Raw genomic sequence first — 18,108 nt, 5'->3', positions numbered from 1 at the left:
TATTTTTAATTAAATTATAACATTATAATGTTAAAGTTTTAGGTATTAATATTATGGGCATCGTCATTAATATATTAGAAAAATAAAAGTATATGAAATTAATTAAGTAAATGAATAAACGAATCTTATCTAGCAAAAAGAAACATTAAGATGCTAAGCATCCGGACAAAAACCGTGGGAGTTGTCATTGTAATTGGGGGACAGTGACAACAATGTCTATTATTAAAAAAATCGAAATTTCACTAATAAATTTTTAATTTTAGAATTAATTTTACACCATTTTAAATGAAAAAACAATTTAATTAACCCATTTTCAATCATAAAATTGGGTTGAATTAATTTGATTCGGGTCAACCCAAACCAATCCGGTCTATTATGTATAATAACACTTCAAGTACGTTAGTTTTATTCTAGTTCATGTAGCCATCTCAGCTCCTCGCCCTCAGTACATCGTTAATAGGAAGTTTTACTAGTCCCACGTTCCTTGCAATGAGTCATCTCATTGGTGCATTGTGTCACAATCGCACTCTTGATGGCAGCGGACTTGCGATTGTGTAGCACTCACTTTTCAACGACAAGTGAGCTAAACCAATTCGTTCTTGCGTCACCTACGGCCAAGCGACGTATGCTCGAGCCTCTGACCTCGATTTTAAGAGAATGTTTTAGAAAACGAGGGCAGAGAGAGATTTTTGAAAGAGACGTTATATAAGCAAGCAAGAGAGAAATAAAAACGACTGACAGTATATAACCTTGTGTAGGGAGAAGTTGACAACTAGTCGTATCCCCCTATAGTATATTCTGAGACATTTCATGTCTAGCAGATCTAAACATGATATTTCTGAAACGTCGTACTTCCTAGAAATACAAAAGTAAAACACTAGACTATGAAAAGACATAAAGGGTTTGGCTTGTCATGGGCACGCGGCCATGGGCAACACGCCTTGGACGAGCATGACCGTGACACATTGCACACCCCTCTCCCTCGTAGCCGCTAGCCATCGCACACCTCTAATAGCCACTGTAGCTTATCTTGTATCACATTGCACGCCCATGCTCGTCGCTTGTTGCCACAACCTGACAATCCAACTCGGTCCAAAAGGTTTCCTCAACCCAACTCGTGTACAACTCTAATCTTAACGACAATAATTTATCATTTATTAAATAAAATATGTGGTAGGGTGCTCTATTTGGTTCAATAATGGAGACGGGATCCACCATTCACATTTATTGTGTGTTTTTGTATAATATTTATTTATATTGTAATGCTAATCACCATAATCATTAATATATTATTTTCTATTATTAAATATTTCCCTTTTGTTTTTATTAATTATTTTAATGACCCTTTTAATTTATACTTTCCTGTTCTTTAGGAGTTTAATAAATTCAAACATTTAATGCATTTTTTGAGGGGTAGATATGTCCATCAAATTGTTATGTTTTTTTTTATTTATTTCGATAAATATTGATTAAATTCGATTATTTCCTTTTGTACTGATCCTGTCAATGTATTAACGAAAATATGTAAAAACTCTGTTTATGTCTCGTCGTTCCATCTGACATATCCACTAATTCAGAACATAATTTAAAAATTATATTTTAATTCAAACATTTTTTCAGATGTCCTTCAAAATAAAATTTTGGTTAATTTAATTATTTTTCATATAAATTTAATGGAAAAAAAATTAATAAAGGTAAAGACTAAAATAGCCCTAATTCATAAGGAGGGCTCCTTTGTGGAATATTTAATTTTCTTTTCTACAATAAATATCTTTAGTCTTTTCTTTTCTAAATTATATATTTTTAGCATTTTTTTCTGAGATAAAATCAAATCGAATCAAATATAATCAATTTAGTAAAAACTTATATTTTAAAATTAACTTTATATAGTTTGATTTGATGGTCGAAATAGTAAACCTAATCATAGCAAAAACCATTAATGAATTAATAATTTTATTGATTGGGACGGATATAATATGACTAAGTATAAAGTAAGTGACGAACTTTTTTAAAAGTAAGTTTTTTTTTTAATAATTAGCTTATCGGATGACACATTAGTGCCTAATAACTCGATATTTTTCTTTTATATATATATATTAAAAACTTTTCGAGCACTCTAATTGTTAATTTTAAATAATCAAAAAGTTTTAAATGGATTAATTTAATTTATAATTATTTTTAATTAAACCCAACTTTAAAAAAAAAAACTATTTTAATCCAAATTTCGAGGATTTTATGTCATCATATTTAAAAAATTTACTCACGTGTCACGAGCTATACGTGTCGTTGCTAAAGAGAAGGCCTTGAATTATATCTCGGTGATGGAGATCATAACTAGAATCAACAAAACACGAGAACTCGTTTATTTAGTGTCGATATTTTTCAAACACGAAAATTATAAAGGTTAAATTAAGTGTTCGAAAAAAATTAAAAATAATAATAATTTGAATCTCATGGTAAATTATAAAAAAAAAAAAAAAAAAAAAAAAAAAAAAAAAAAAAAAAAAAAAAAAAAANAAAAAAAAAAAAAACACACAATATATAAAATATAAATTAATATTTTTCATCTTAGCTTTATATCTTGAATTAAAATTAAAAATTAAATAAAATGCCAAGCTGGAAAATAAAGAGAAAATGAAAGGTGACATGTACCTCTCATAAAAGTTAATGAGATATTTTGCTCTCAAATAAATCAAAATAATTTTTTTTTTTTTTTGGAAAAATTAAATCCAAAATTCTTCATAAAATATCAACTCTTCCCTCCTTTTTATTTTGGCATCTCCTTTTTTTCCATTTAAAAAAAAATTAAAATTTCCAAAATTAAAAAAAAATACAAAATAATAATAATAATAATAATAATAATAATAATAAAATCTCATGACCATCCACTAGGTGATCCACTAGTTGCCCACCAAATATGCTTGACCCCATTCTAAGGGGTTTATTATTCTTCATCCATCATTATAATACCATTCATCTCGATATCGACGTCGATTCGAAAAAAAATCTTTTTTGATTGAAATTTGAAAAAAAATATCGTAATTTTTGTTACGCAGTATATTTAACTGATCAAAGTATACCGTCACTTCTCCGTGATAGTTTATAAAAAAAAAAAGTTGATATTCCACGATCCATTAACGTGTATGTTTATTGTTATTTTCTTTTTTCAAAATTTTTATCGTGTTTAGATACGCTCTTAATTATTGTGTAAGTATCAGTACCGATATTTTGTTCATCGATGTTTGGATAACTATGTTTCGTCACTTTCTAATGACATTTCTTAGAAAACTACTTTGATATTTTATATAGTTTTATTGAACAATTGATGGAGCACCGACGAAAATGAAATTTCTTTCAAATCCGTATCGTGTGGTTCTTATGAATAAACGGATATCATTATTTTTATTCTCGAGAAAAATGAAAAAGATATGTAATAGCCCACTACGGGCAGATTTGACCTGTTACGTATGGTTGTTAGTCTTATGATTTTAAAATGCATCTATTATACAGAGGGTCTAGCCCTATTTTGACCATGTCTCGCACTCTCCCGTCACTGAATCTGATACCATTTGTGGCAGATGTTGTCCGCTTTGACCCGTTATGTATCACCATCAGCCTCGCGCTTTCCACATCTAACCTCTGGATCAAGTAAATCAGTTGAATTATGCTTGAGTTGAGTAAATATTGCTTTTATATATATATATATATATATATATATATATATATATATATATGTTTTTTCAAATGGAATTTTAATACTTCAATAAAAATAAAATTTTAACTTATTTTGTGATGCTTAGTGAGGACGTAAACGTAAATCACTAAAATCTTTTTAGTTAAATATTACTTCAGAATTATGTTATGAAGCCCATACCTGGCAACTGTTAGCCCATTGATCGTGAAGCCCATTCTATTCGGCCCATTATTTACATGCTTTCGGCCCATTAATTCAAATGCTTAGGCCCATTTCTTGCTGACGTTAGGCCATTACTTTGAATGTTTCGGCCCATTAATTACTATTTATTATTATTTTTTAAATTAAAAAAAGGTCGTTAAAAAAAATACAAATTTTGACTAAAAATTTAAAATTTCAGACCGAAAAATTAATGAAATATAATTAAAATATTATCTGAATTAACAGTAAAAAATTGCTAAATGAGTTTAAATAGTTTTTTTATATTTGTTATTTTCCAGAAATTATGGTGAAATTTAAACCCAAAATGGTAATTTAAATGGATTTCTTAAATCTAAATAAAAAGAAAGAAAAAAGAAATAATTTAAAAAGACAGGACAGATACGTGGGTGCCAAAAAGCTTTATAAAGACTCTGTAGAAGATGAAGGCTCACTCACCGTCGTCCATGGCTTCCTCCTCCTCCTCCTCCTCCTTCCCTAGAAGAATGGAGCTCCAAAAACTCCTTCTCTCCGCCGCCGTTTTCTCCGCCCTCCTTTCCCTCTCCGCCGTGCAAACGTCGGCTCAGCCGCGGTACGCCTGCGACACTTCCAACCCACTCACGAAAACTCTCCCATTCTGCAAAACCTCTATGCCGATGGAGGAAAGAGTCCGCGATGTGGTCTCTCGACTCACATTGGACGAGAAGATCCTGCAGCTCGTCAACGATGCTCCGGCGATCCCCCGTCTCGGCATTCCCGCCCACGAGTGGTGGTCGGAGGCCCTCCATGGCCTCGCCGATTTCGGCTACGGCATCAGCTTCAGGGGTACCATCCCCGCCGCCACCGTGTTCCCCCAGGTCATTCTTACTGCTGCTACCTTCGACGCCAAGCTCTGGTACCAGATTGGACAGGTCGAATCAAATCCCTCACTAAACTTCATGCATTCTAAAGTTATAATTGAAGCCTCAATAAGATGCATTTTAAAATTGTGAGACTGACGACGATACTTTACGGGTCAAAAGCTTGACATCGGATCGGACAGGTCGAATCAAATCTTAACTAAACTTCATGCATTCTAAAGTATTATCAAACCTTTAGTTGACGCGTTTTAAAATTGTGAGGCTGACGACAATACTTTACGGGCCAAATCAAACAATATCTCAAACAATATCTACTAGTGGTGGATTTTAGTTGTTACAAATGGTGTTACAAATGTATCAGAGCCAAACTGGGTTTGAGTTGTTACAAATGGTGTTACAAATGTATCGGAGCCAAAGGATGGTGTGCGAGCAGTGTGCCAATGAGGACGCTGGTCCCTAAGAGGGTGGATTGTGAGATCTAATATCGATTGGAGAGGGAAGTGGAAACCTTCTCATAGTAGAACCATTTTAAGACCATGAAGTTGACGAGACGATACGAAACGGACTAAAACAGACAATATCTACTAGCGATGAGCTTAGGTAGGGTCAGAAATCATAAGCAGGTTCTGAGTTACCATCAAGTTAGGTTCATGATTAAGGACAAGTGGGTAAACTCCTAATTATTTTAGCCTTAAAAAAAAACACAAAAAATTTAGAATTCTTAAATATAAAGAAAAAGAAAAAATAAACATTTTAATAAGACAGGACAGAGACGCGGGTCCCCCAACGCGTTATTAAGTCTCTGTGGAAGCTGAAGACTCACTCACTGTCACCCATGGCTTCCTCCTCCTCCTCCTCCTTCCCTCCCAAAATGAAACTACAACAACTCCTTCTCTCCGCCGCCGTTTTCTTTTCTCTCCTCTCTCTCATCGCCGCGGAATCGTCATCTCAGCCGCCGTACGCCTGCGACTCTTCCAACTCACTCACCAACACTCTCCCATTCTGCAGAACCTCTCTGTCGATTAACTTAAGAGCCCGCGATCTCGTCTCTCGTCTCACATTGGACGAGAAGATTCTGCAACTCGTCAACACCGCTCCGGCGATCCCTCGCCTCGGTATCCCCGCCTACGAGTGGTGGTCGGAGGCCCTCCACGGCGTCGCTCATGTCGGTTATGGCATCCGCCTTAACGGCACCATCTCCGCCGCCACCAGCTTCCCCCAGGTTATCCTCACTGCTGCTTCCTTCGACGCCAACCTCTGGTACCAAATCGGACAGGTCGAATCAAATCCTTAACCAAACTCTCCCCTGTTCTTTCTTTCATTTCCTCATTTCTTCTCACAATACGAATTAAACATCTGATTGGCATTGAAGTATTAGGGTTCAATAATTTACTCGTTGTTCAATCGAGAAAGTAAGTCGGCTACAATCGAATCCCTTTTCCTTTCAAATCTGCTCTGATTTCATAGCTCACAGGCTTAGATTTAGTGGCTTAGTTCAACATGAATGAATCGATATCTGAATGTCTGAAACAGGCGATAGGAACAGAAGCGAGGGCGGTGTACAATGCAGGGCAGGCGAAGGGGATGACATTTTGGGCGCCAAACATAAACATATTCAGAGACCCAAGATGGGGAAGAGGACAAGAAACACCAGGAGAAGACCCAATGATGTCGGGGAAGTACTCAGTAGCATACGTGCGAGGGATTCAAGGGGATAGCATTGAAGGGGGGGCGCTCGGGAACCAGCTCAAAGCTTCAGCATGCTGCAAACACTTCACTGCCTACGATCTCGAACGGTGGGAAGGGATGACTCGATACGTGTTCGACGCCAAGGTAACTGAACACCGATTGGGTTGCTGGGTTTTGATTTGGAATTGGGATTAGATTGATGGGTTTGTGGGGGGTTGGTGAATGAACGCAGGTGACGCCGCAGGACATGGCGGACACGTATCAGCCGCCATTTGAGAGCTGTGTGGTGCAGGGGAAGGCGAGTGGGATTATGTGCGCTTACAATAGGTTGAATGGGGTGCCGACCTGTGCCGATCATCATCTCTTGACTGTTACTGCAAGAAATCAATGGAAGTTTAATGGGTTAGGTCTCATTTCTTTTTCTCGCATTCATTGTTGCTGCTTCTTTGTCCCACCATTATTGCCACTAATTAAGGTTGTTGGGAAACATCAGGTACATCGTGTCGGACTGTGATGCGGTATCCATCATTCATGATGCACAGGGTTACGCCAAGATTCCAGAGGATGCGGTGGCTGCTGTTCTTGCTGCTGGTATTTTGATTTCAATCCTACACTGTTTATCATTCAGAAACATGAAAAGTTTAGATTTAAACCAAAAGAAATGGAAATACTTACAGGAATGGACATCAATTGTGGTACGTACCTGAAGAACCACACGAAATCTGCCGTGGAGATGAAAAAAGTACCTATTTCTGATATAGACAGAGCACTCAGCAACCTCTTTGCTATTAGAATGAGATTGGGTTTGTTTGATGGCAATCCAACTAAGCTTCCTTACGGCCAAATTGGTCCAAACGATGTATGCTCAAAGAAGCATCAAAAGCTGGCTCTTCAAGCTGCAAGAGAGGGCATTGTTCTTCTAAAGAACGATGCCAAGCTTCTTCCACTTTCCAAATGGAATACGCATTCACTTGCTGTTATAGGCCATAATGCCGATGCCCCGATTGCGCTTCGAGGGAATTATGCTGGCATTCCTTGCAAAACTGTTACCCCATTACAGGGTTTGAATAGCTATGTCAAGAACACTGTATACCACAAAGGCTGCAACTGGGCTAACTGTACTGAGGCTAGTGTGTATCAGGCAGTGGAAGTAGCCAAAAGTGTGGATTATGTGGTGCTGGTTATGGGGTTGGATCAAACCCAAGAACGAGAAGACTTTGATCGGTCGGAGTTGGTGCTCCCAGGAAAGCAAGAAGAACTCATTGCTGAAGTCGCCAAGGCTGCAAAACGACCAGTCATTTTGGTGATTCTCTCTGGAGGGCCAGTGGATATATCTTCGGCTAAGTATAATGCGAAGATAGGAAGCATCTTGTGGGCTGGTTATCCAGGACAAGCTGGTGGAACTGCCCTTGCAGAGATCATATTTGGTGATCACAACCCAGGTTAACACTTTGAGCTTCGTTACGCTTGAAATCCCGAACCATTGATGAATGATATTTACCCTTAACGTTCCATGTTCGTGTGCAGGAGGAAGATTGCCAGTAACTTGGTATCCACGCGATTTCATCAAAGTTCCAATGACAGACATGAGAATGAGAGCAGACCCTTCATCAGGCTACCCTGGCCGCACCTACCGCTTCTATAATGGACCAAAAGTCTACGAATTTGGCTATGGACTCAGCTACTCAGACCATCGCTATGAATTCACATCAGTTACTGGAAGCAAACTAAACCTTAGACCTCCAACAGCCAGCCAGGCAGCCATGAACTCTGACTCAGTCCGTTACAGGCTCGTCTCTGAGCTGGACGGGAAGTTCTGTGAGAGCAATGCTGTGAATGTGACTGTAGGAGTTAGAAACCAAGGGGGAATGGGAGGTAAGCATTCTGTACTGCTATTCGTGAAGCCTACAAAACCCGAAAATGGGAGTCCTGTGAAGCAATTGGTGGGATTCAAGAGGGTGGAGATGAACGCAGGAGATCGCAGCGAGGTCGAGTTCTTGGTAAACCCCTGCAAGCATGTAAGTAAGGCCAATGAAGAGGGGCTGATGGTTATAGAAGAAGGGTCTCATTCATTGGTTGTAGGAGATGTGGAACATCCTCTTGATATCTTTGTTTGATATCAGCTGGGATTAGTAAACACAATACATTGGAATATGACGCATAGTTACAGTCAGTTCATTTCATAAACAGGTGACATGTCTGAAGTAACTCAAATGGTGTGCTTGCTACCTACTACAACGGGAGTGCAGCTATTAAGAATGAAGCAGAGCTATTTTCATTGTGTGTGGCCAGAGATAAATAAACAAATGTTGCTTTCCTGTCTTCATGTAACCTTGTTTGCAACATTGTAATGGCTTGAAAGGCTTGATTTAAAGTATAATGGATCTTTCTAAAGAGATTTTTATACCAAAATCCATGTTCCTTAGAACATCCATTGAGAAACATCTTCTTCTCAAGGATTATTACTAAACACTTGCCTAGACTATTATGGGGATGGTCTAGACCTTAACAAGGTTTGGTACGAAGATTCAATCCCCAAATAAACAAACAAAGGAGAATTCGATACTTAGATTTCGAGGGAAAAATAACTACAATTTCATGTGAACTTCTTCTGTTTCATTGCAGTCGAGTTGCCACAAAAGCACGTCGTTAATAGTTGCAGTGCCATTGGAAGCAAGGTCCTGAAACCGAACAATGATACAATTTTGTCACCAAAATGGAAGTGAAATGGTGGGAAAAGAGAGGTTAAGAACTGATGGTTACCTGTACTTTCGCTAAGTTATTTTAGTTTAGCATCTCATCTAACTTCTGTCTGTAGAGAGCCAAACTCTGCCAAAAGTTCCAATTGAAAGAGGTTAGTTCTAGCTTCTAAATCTATGACTGAATCACCACAAGCCAACCAGGAAAGAGTTGGAACTTGGATGCTTTTCTCTTTACTTTCCGAGTTGGGTAAGGCTATAGAAAGAGATATAGAAAGTTTAACGAGGAACTTGGAAGCCATTTTCAGGCATCGTTACTTTTTTTATATAATAAACCAAGAGTGGGAGGCTGTGGGGTATCCAGATTTGAACCTCTAAAATCGAGAGGAGTACTGTAACAGTCAACTCTATTGTGAGATCCCACATCGGTTGGAGAGGGAAACGAAACATTCCTTGTAAGAGTGTGGAAACTTCTCCCTAATAGACGCGTTTTAAAACCGTGAGGCTGATGGTGATACATAACAGGCCAAAGCGGACAATACCTGCTAGTAGTGGGCTGACTGTTACAAATGGTATAAAAGTCAGTCACCGGGTGGTGTGCCAGCGAGGACGTTGGGACCTCAAGGGGGAGATTGTGGGATCCCACATCGGTTGGAGAGGGGAACGAAACATTCCTTATAAGGATGTGGAAACCTCCCCTAATATACACGTTTTAAAACCATGAGGCTGATGACGATACGTAACGGGCCAAAATAGACAATATCTACTAAAGGTAGACCGACTGTTACACGTACATGCTGGTTTGGAGATTTGAACCTCTGGAATCAGCAAATATCTTTAGATAATGTCTTAGCAAGTTGCTCATTTAAAAGTTGAAAAGAGTTTTCTCAACATTTCTATCTCTTTTGCACCAAACCCAAAACAATGACGAAATTTAGCAATCAAGAACACAAGGGAGGGTCTCGCTAATCGTGTGATGATTGAAAGAACGAGGAAGACTAAAGAAGGCTAAAGTTGCATACCCTGGTATAAGCATAAACACCTGCCTCAGAAGGTCCTGCAGGACTTCCCCTCCTAGTGAAGTTTCCTCCTTTAAATATGTAGAGCATGGGTATTCCAGTCGATAGCTCTAAGCTAATAACCTGAAAGTATGTTCGTTGAAAATATTATATAAACATTGCACACACTTCTAACACCGAGTGAGCCAAGCCAATTTGGATTCATGTCGCTATGCTCAAGCCTTTGACCTCGTTTTGAAAAGAAAGTTTTAGAAAACAGGGGCAGAGAGATTTTCAAAAACGAGTTTGAAAGTAATAATGAAAGAAGATTGAAGGGAGCGTTATATAACTATAAGCAAAAAACAACACAACGGCTTAAATAGCATATAACTTTCCAGGAAGGGAGAATTTGACAACTCCGAAGTAAGGAAATAGTATATTACCTCTTGAGAAGTTAGTTTGTCTAGATACATAATTATGGACCTCAATGAATTTCCATGTGCAGAAATCATTACATTCTTTCCAGATTGCAGCTGGGGTACAATCTGCAGGGGAAAGCTTAAGCAGTCAGATGAACAAATCTCAAATAATGAAAGCTTGATCTTCAACAATGGCGCAAGATGCAGTCAAATAAAACAAACACAAGCAAAAGGGCAGTCATTATACTTGATCTTTAAAATAAGCAACAGCTCTCTCTGCACACATCTCCAAACTCTCGCCATTAGGAGGAGGAATATCGTAACTCCGGCGCCATTTATGGACCTGTTCTTTTCCGTACCTTTCAGCAGTCTCCTGCTTATTGAGACCCTGTAGTTCCCCATACCTGCAACCAGCATTTCTTTTAGAAAAGCGTTCGACGATGTTAATACGGATAATATAGAGGGTAAACTTGTGGTGACAATTACATTCTTTCATTCAATCGCCAAGATGCTATTACTGGGATGGATTGTTTTTTGGTTTCTTCACTAAATATTTGACTCCAGACCCTTGCCTGCTCAGTTTCGTTATGAATAATAACTGGAACCTATATGCATGCATGAATAGTTAGTTAAGAGGTTAGCTAAGAAAGGAATGTAAAAGTAGTTCGTGGAGAACGTAATTGCAGGTGTGAAACATGGTCTTGTACAGCAGAAAAACAATTATGGTGATCCAGATGATAGCAAAAAGGAAGATAGATCCAAATATAGCAGAAATGCTTCCCTACTTCAACTAGTAATAGTCCCTTCAACAGTAGGAATTTTCAGAGAATAAGGGTGTCAAAACTAGGTTATGTAAAAGCTACCGCCAACAGATATTGTCCTCTTTGGATTTTTCCTTTTGGGTTTTCCCTCAAGATTTTTAAAATGTGTTTCTAGGGAGAGATTTCCACAACCTTATGTTTCGTTCTCCACCCCAACCGATGTGGGATCTCACAATCCACCCCCCTTCAGGGCCCAGCGTCCTCGTTCGCACTCGTTCCCTTCTCCAATCGATGTGGGACCCTCTAATCCACCCCCTTTAGAGCCCAGCATCCTTGCTGGCACACCACCTCGTGTCCACCCCCCTTCGGGGCCCAGCGTCCTCGCTGGCACTCGTTCCCTTCTCCAATCGATGTGGGACCCTCTAATCCATCCCCTTCAGAGCCCAACATCCTTGCTGGCACACCACCTCGTGTCCACCCCCCTTCAGGGCCCAGCGTCCTCGCTGGCACTCGTTCCCTTCTCCAATCGATGTGGGACCCTCTAATCCATCCCCTTCAGAGCCCAACATCCTTGCTGGCACACCACCTCGTGTCCACCCCCCTTGCGTGGCTCAACCTCCTCGTTGGCACATCTGGCTTTGATACTATTTGTAACAGCCAAAGCCCACCGCTAGCAGATATTGTCCTCTTTGGGCTTTCCCTTTCGGGCTTCCCCTCAAGGGTTTTAAAACGCGTCTGCTAGAGAGAGATTTTCACACCCTTATAAAGAAGGTTCCGTTCTCCTCCCCAGCCGATGTGGAATCTCACAGGTTCCATCAATAATAATTTGTAGTCCAAAGCATTTAAAGGTCTCTAATTACCTTTTTACGACGATGCTGAGTCATAGCAAGCATGGCAGTCATCTGTGCACGAATGAGCGAAGATGTATAGATCATGTCGACGGGTATATTGCTGATTCTCTTGCCAGCTTCAATTGCCTCTTCCACACCTTTCTTGGTCAGTGGCACATCAACACAGCCAGTAAACAAGTTCTTTTCGTTCCACAATGATTCTCCATGCCGAATCAAGATCAACGCTGCTTCCTCTGATATGCAGAATAACATTAGCAATAAAGTATATTTTCAGAAAGCAAGAGCTTCAGCCTATGACTTATATTACACCAAGAATAACCAACAAACACACAGCTTCCCCATTTAGACACTATAATCACTGGAACCAAACCAATTTACTTTGTTTTTTCTGTGAATCTTCAGTGGTGTTGATTGAAGGTGATGAAATGGGATCAGAAATTGAAGTTTGAGAAGAAGACGCTTGAATTGCTGTTACATTCATATTGCCAGATCTAGGAGACATCTTTCTGAAGACCACGACTTCGACCTTGAAACACTTCGAATTCGATTTCGACAAATTACTTGAACTATTAGCTTGTCCGTGGGTAAGAAAAGTCCCAAGAGATCGGTGAAATACTGCAGCAGCCATTCTGAAAATAGCAAATGATCCCAAGTAACGTCGAAAGCTCAAAAAAGTTTAATCTGAATAGAACAGCTTCAGTTATGTAAAGAGCAAAACATTATTATCTACGGAATGCGGTGGATTTACGGGAAGATAGATCAAACAAAGCATTAAACATGAACTGAAGGCCGTATAACATTTTGCTGGATTCTCATTCTCAGTTGAAACTAACCAGAGCTGTAGAGTTCATCTAAGTAAAATTCGGATACCAAAATCATCAACAACGATCAAATTCAAACGCTCATGTCAACGAAATCATCATGAACACTACTAGGATCGAAACAAAATCATAAACAACAAGCACGCATAAAAAATTAAAAAAAAAAATAAAAAAAAATAAAAAAACGTAAGAGACAAAGCGAAGGACAAATCGCAATACAGAAATGCACATCTGAGATAGAAGAAATTCACATACCTTTCTACAACGACCAAGCGATGAAACTGAGGCGGAGAAACAGTGAAACGAAATGCGGTTGGAGTTGATTACAAACTAAGAAAAGGGGATGGAGACAGGGATTGAGATTATGATTATGATTACGATTACGATTATGGATTATGAACAAAAACAAGAGGGAAATCAAATCAGTAGAGACAAAATGGAAGCAGAGATTGAAAATGGAGGCGTCCAGGTTGCGCTTTGTAGGAAGAGTGTGCATCGAGGAGTCCAGTGCGGAATCTTTTTTTCTTTGTTAAATAATATTTTTTAGAATTTTGTTATTTAAAAATTGACGAATCATTAAATTATAGTTTTATTAATATATTTCGACACGTAAGTATATCACGTGGAAGACTTCAATTTCCATTTTTTTGGTAACAAATTTCAAAGTTCAAATAACTGAATTTTCTTTTTTTTTTTTACGGGAAATTTAAAGAAATTATATTGGTCAAATTTATTATTAATTATCATTTTTTAATTAAATAAAAATAAATAAATAAATAGAAGGATTACAATTAGATTTATAGTTAAATATTTTTAATTTTTAATTTCAGTATATGAATTTATATTATAGCTATTGGACTTACAAAAATAAAAATAAAAATAAAAATTGATTTTGTCAACTTCAAACACAAATACGGTAATTATTTGGAATATATTAACTATTTCTATTTCTTTATAAACTTTTTTTTTTTTTTTTTTTATTAAAGATTAAAGTCAAAATATTAAAAGTTGATTCTTTTATTCCATCATAATCCTCCTAATCCTAATTGTGAATAGTTATTGTTATTATTATCAAGTTCCAAATTTGAAAATTCGCCCGTTACCAATTAAATATGGTAAATATCGAGGTTTGTAGTATAACGGCCCAATTAAATATGGTAAATATCGAGGTTTGTAGTATAACGGCCCAGATCCATCGCTAGCAAATATTCTCTCTTTAGAGTTTCCCTCAAGATTTTTAAAACGCGTGTTCTAAGGAGAGGTTTCCACGCCCTTATAAAATGTGTTTCGTTCTCCTCCCCAATTGATATGGGATCTCACAATCCACCCCCTGTAGGGCCTAGCGTTCTCGCTAGCACTCGTTCTTTTCTTCAATCGATGTGGGACCCTCACCAAATTCACCCCCTTCGAAACCCAGCATCCTTATTGGCACACCGTCTCATGTTTACCCTCTTCGGGGAACAGCCTCACTAGCACATCGCCCAATGCATAACTCCAATACCATTTGTAAGGGCTCAGCGCTAGCCGATATTGTTTTCTTTGGACTTTCCCTCTCAAATTTCCCCTCAAAATTTTTAAAACGCACCTTCCGCTTAACTGGTGCCATGCTTGGGAGATCAAATCGTGGAGATTCAAATTAGAAAGTCGGGGCTTATTAGATCTAATTCATAATCGGGAGAAAATTATGGAACAACAAAGTAATTAAGTCACGGTATAACAACAGGTAGCCTATTTCAGTTAGAAATTAGAAGTCATCAAGGCTAATTTCACTAGTTTGTATTTATAAATAAGGGTGTTGATAGCATCATCCTGGTGATGATAATAATGAAGTGAATGAACATAACATATTAATCATCTTTAAGAATGCAATAACAAACACCATTCAATGTCCAGATAAAAGAGTATGTGGGGCAACACTAGCATGAACAGAACAGGGCAAATATACCTCAAGAAATACAACTAAGCGATTGTAGGATTAAAACCCGTTCTAATCTTCGATGTCCTGGTACTGACTGAGGACTTGGTTGCAGCCAGACATAGGTTCATATCTGGCAAAACCCATGGCATTGACATAACGTTCGTTTGAGGCCATACCGTTGTAGCGGGTGAGGATTACACGGGCACGGTCACGGCCTTCAGCTGCTAATGAACAATCCTTCTGAGGGCTGCTGATTAGTACGGCATCACAAACTTGGTCCTCGTGGTCTTCATTGACTAAGAGTGAGTAAGAACCAGTGGAGTCTGTTGTGGCCTCATGCTTGTATAGAAGTTCCATTGTGTTCCTGTCTTTGCATTCAATTCCGACCTTAGCACCTACAAGGAAATTGAACAATTGGTGAAAAGGCTTAATCCGTGAACTAACCACCCCTAGACAATTATCACATGTTAAAGCACTAAGTTAAGACAAGTGGGCCTTTGTATAATAACCTGCATGTGGGCCTTTGTATATTAAATTAATATCCAGAGTCCAATCAAGAGAAGGGTTAGGGATATAACAAATGATTATATCTACCAACCAGGTAATGATTTAACAAACAAAAAAAAAACTAGTTAAGACACGTATGCTCGACGAAGATATTAGAGGTTTGAATCACCAGATCGCACGTATTAATGAATCTGGAAGTAAGTTGATATACCAACCACCTCAATCTCATCCTTTTAAGGGCTTGGAAATTAGCCCAAGACACAACAAATGGATTATGACCTACGTTACTATTATGACCTACGTTACTACAAAAGAAAAGACAACCCTACATGGATCAAACCCACGACTAGGGGTGTAGATATATTAAAAGTTCACAAACAAAAGATTATGAACAAAAGATCCATAATTAAAACAACAGGCGAAAAAAATGTATATCCTTTTTAGGGATTGGAAATTAGCCCAAGACACAACAAATGGATTATGACCTATGTTACTACAAAAGAATAGACAATACTACATGGATTAAACCCATGACTAGGGGTGTATATGGTCCGGGTTGGGTTGGGTTGAGGGGTTTTTTTGACCCAACCCAAAAGTTCGGGTCGGTTGTTCACAACTCAACTCAACCCAACCCAACCCTCTATTTTCGGGTTGGGCTGCAAGTTGTCAAAAAAAAAAATTAAGTTTTATTTATTCACATATATTAAAAGTTCACAAACAAACACAAAACCATCCATAATTAAAACAACAAGCGAAAAAAAATGTATAATTAAAACAACAAGCGAAAAAAAAATGTATATCCCTAGTCGAACTCGGGCGTGGGTGTCCTTAGAGAAGCCGAGATACCACCCTGGCAAAACTATTAATAGAGAAAAATGAACCCAACCCTACCTGAAATGCTAATCCAACCCAACTCACCTATAGTTTGGGTTGGGTTGGTCCGGGTTGTCGGGTTGAATGTACACCCTACCCACTACCTTTTACTCCAAAACCATTTTAAATTTAAATTACTACATGACCTAAAAGCTTAAGCCTTAAGCTGCTAGTTTGTTACATTTAATCTTCTATCCTATTCATATTCTTAACACAGACAATGGATGCAAAAGGGATTACGAGCAGTTGATGTTATTTCGAACACATATTATTCAAAAGTTTCTGAGAAGTGTTTTAAATACAGGATCAATACAAAAATTCTAATGTAAGCGAGCAGATTTGAAAAATCATTGCTTAAATATAAAAAGTTACGCACGACATAGAAAGAAATATAAAATAAATAAGTCTTCTTACTTAACAAACATAGATCTAATTACTAAGCCCAAGATTACGCTTCAATTAAAAAATAATCATATCCAAACCGCGAATTTGGACTAAAATAATCCCTATAATTAAACCCTAACTCACTCCACATACCATCAGGCAGCATTCAAGATTCAAACACCAGATCCACCATTAAACTAGTGAGCAAGCCACAAATCAACATAATCTCTTAACTACATCACAGATCTAGCAAGAACACGAGGCACATAAGAACAAATACATCCACAACTCTCACTTAGTAGGCTAAAAGCGAGGAAAGAGAGCAGATACCGGGAATGTAGGTGGTGGCGGAAGTTTCGAAGCCGGCAACGCAAGTATCACAGAACACTTTACCACGAACAAGGAACGGAGTTCTAACGGGCCGGTTTGCGACGGCGAGTGCAGGAAGCATAATGAGAGCAAAGAGAATCGCAAATCGAGCCATGGATTATCGTTCTTCGATTGGAAGAAGAATGGAAATGGAAGAAGAAGAAAGAACGGATGAAGGGAAAATGAGAAGCAAGGGTTTGAATAATAAAGAGTAAAGTGAGAACCTAATCAGATGCTGCGAGGGAAAGCCTGGAATTGCGGTGTAAGAAATTATGCCGTGTAGGGTTCTTTTATCCTGTGAATGATCCTATATAATAAAATATTTTTCTCCAATGATATACTGACACGTATGGAATTGGACACGTGTTGGAAGATAAATCGCGGTTTCAGGGAAACGGAGAATGGTGGTAGGAGAGGAAAAAACGCGGCTTGTTGAGCGTGGGCAGCTGGCAAATCGGTGCTGTCGGTGCTCACATGGGGAGTGTGGGCGATTGAATGATGGAAGGGTAAATTGGTCTTTTTGGTTGCGTAAATTACCAAAATAGCTGTATTCCTAATTTTGAATGGAGAACATTCGTCAATTTGTGGGAAAACTAAATAGATTACGGTTATTAATAATGCAATTAAGACAAGTGCCTCTTTTGTTTAGAAATAGGGGTGTACATTGAACCCGATAACTCGGACCAACCCAATCTAAATTATAAGGGTTGGGTTGGGTTTTTTTTTTTTTAACCAGAATTGACTCGGTTCGGTTTCGGGTTCATAGAATAAAAGCCGATTTAAACCGAACAAAACTTATAAAATGCGTACGCTAATAAGATAAGTGTATTTGCGGATCTGCCTGAGGGGCTAGTTTGAATTACTCTATGTGCGACTCCTATTACAATCTTTCTTTTTTCTTAAATAATTATAGATTTTTTTTTGTTGGTATACTTTTAATATCTCTTATCTAAGGTTCTATCGAATAATTATGAATTATGGATAACTAAAACCAGGATTGTGACCATACAGACACTTTGTTCTAACCCACTGAACCGACTTTGAGATAACGTTGGCGTATACTCGAG

At 38.2% G+C, this 18,108-nt stretch overlaps 3 protein-coding genes across 5 annotated transcripts; 1 reads left to right on the top strand and 2 right to left on the bottom strand.

The window, feature by feature from the left end:
* The first annotated feature begins 4,356 nt into the window (after positions 1 to 4,356).
* Positions 4,357 to 8,848, top strand: LOC111805258 (probable beta-D-xylosidase 7). 2 transcript variants are annotated; one of them, XM_023690239.1, is made up of 7 exons: positions 4,357 to 4,388; positions 5,611 to 6,028; positions 6,286 to 6,585; positions 6,674 to 6,843; positions 6,935 to 7,032; positions 7,119 to 7,883; positions 7,969 to 8,848. In XM_023690239.1, exons 1-7 carry the CDS (start codon positions 4,360 to 4,362, stop codon positions 8,556 to 8,558), a joined length of 2,370 nt encoding a protein of 789 aa, XP_023546007.1. In that variant the 5' UTR covers positions 4,357 to 4,359; the 3' UTR covers positions 8,559 to 8,848. The 2 variants fall into 2 exon arrangements, with proteins under 2 accessions (XP_023546007.1, XP_023546008.1); XM_023690240.1 differs by lacking the exon at positions 4,357 to 4,388 and having other exon boundaries at positions 5,441 to 6,028.
* Positions 8,810 to 13,508, bottom strand: LOC111805259 (2,3-bisphosphoglycerate-dependent phosphoglycerate mutase-like). Of its 2 annotated transcripts, none has more exons than XM_023690242.1 (9): positions 13,246 to 13,508; positions 12,548 to 12,850; positions 12,179 to 12,402; positions 11,044 to 11,162; positions 10,805 to 10,961; positions 10,582 to 10,683; positions 10,163 to 10,282; positions 9,205 to 9,270; positions 8,810 to 9,122 (listed from the first exon to the last, which is right to left on the bottom strand). In XM_023690242.1, the coding sequence occupies exons 2-8, from the start codon at positions 12,795 to 12,797 to the stop codon at positions 9,226 to 9,228; spliced, it is 1,017 nt and encodes a 338-aa protein (XP_023546010.1). In that variant the 5' UTR covers positions 12,798 to 12,850; positions 13,246 to 13,508; the 3' UTR covers positions 8,810 to 9,122; positions 9,205 to 9,225. The 2 variants fall into 2 exon arrangements, with proteins under 2 accessions (XP_023546010.1, XP_023546009.1); XM_023690241.1 differs by having other exon boundaries at positions 12,548 to 12,798.
* A 1,307-nt stretch (positions 13,509 to 14,815) lies between these two features.
* On the bottom strand, positions 14,816 to 17,322 carry LOC111805652 (protein DOWNSTREAM OF FLC-like). The gene is made up of 2 exons (XM_023690800.1): positions 17,003 to 17,322; positions 14,816 to 15,303 (listed from the first exon to the last, which is right to left on the bottom strand). Exons 1-2 carry the CDS (start codon positions 17,154 to 17,156, stop codon positions 14,978 to 14,980), a joined length of 480 nt encoding a protein of 159 aa, XP_023546568.1. The 5' UTR covers positions 17,157 to 17,322; the 3' UTR covers positions 14,816 to 14,977.
* Positions 17,323 to 18,108: the final 786 nt, after the last annotated feature.

The sequence above is a fragment of the Cucurbita pepo genome, chromosome LG11 (genome assembly GCF_002806865.2).
Source record: "Cucurbita pepo subsp. pepo cultivar mu-cu-16 chromosome LG11, ASM280686v2, whole genome shotgun sequence".
In the NCBI taxonomy this organism is placed as follows: domain Eukaryota; kingdom Viridiplantae; phylum Streptophyta; class Magnoliopsida; order Cucurbitales; family Cucurbitaceae; genus Cucurbita; species Cucurbita pepo.
This window is presented reverse-complemented; position numbering and strand designations above follow the sequence as displayed.

Excerpts from the sequence above, each read along its gene's own strand:
- LOC111805259 (XM_023690242.1), bottom strand. The coding sequence starts at position 12,797 with ATGGCTGCTGCAGTATTTCACCGATCTCTTGGGACTTTTCTTACCCAC. Across the intron at positions 11,163-12,178 it reads CTCAGCATCGTCGTAAAAAG|GTTCCAGTTATTATTCATAA; the intron begins GTAATTAGAGAC and ends GCATGCATATAG. Across the intron at positions 10,962-11,043 it reads TGGCGATTGAATGAAAGAAT|GTATGGGGAACTACAGGGTC; the intron begins GTAATTGTCACC and ends TGCTGGTTGCAG.
- LOC111805652 (XM_023690800.1), bottom strand. The coding sequence starts at position 17,156 with ATGGCTCGATTTGCGATTCTCTTTGCTCTCATTATGCTTCCTGCACTC. Across the intron at positions 15,304-17,002 it reads CGCCACCACCTACATTCCCG|GTGCTAAGGTCGGAATTGAA; the intron begins GTATCTGCTCTC and ends ATTTCCTTGTAG.
- LOC111805258 (XM_023690239.1), top strand. The coding sequence starts at position 4,360 with ATGGCTTCCTCCTCCTCCTCCTCCTCCTT. Across the intron at positions 4,389-5,610 it reads TCCTCCTCCTCCTCCTCCTT|CTTCCCTCCCAAAATGAAAC; the intron begins CCCTAGAAGAAT and ends CTCCTCCTCCTC. Across the intron at positions 6,586-6,673 it reads GATACGTGTTCGACGCCAAG|GTGACGCCGCAGGACATGGC; the intron begins GTAACTGAACAC and ends GAATGAACGCAG.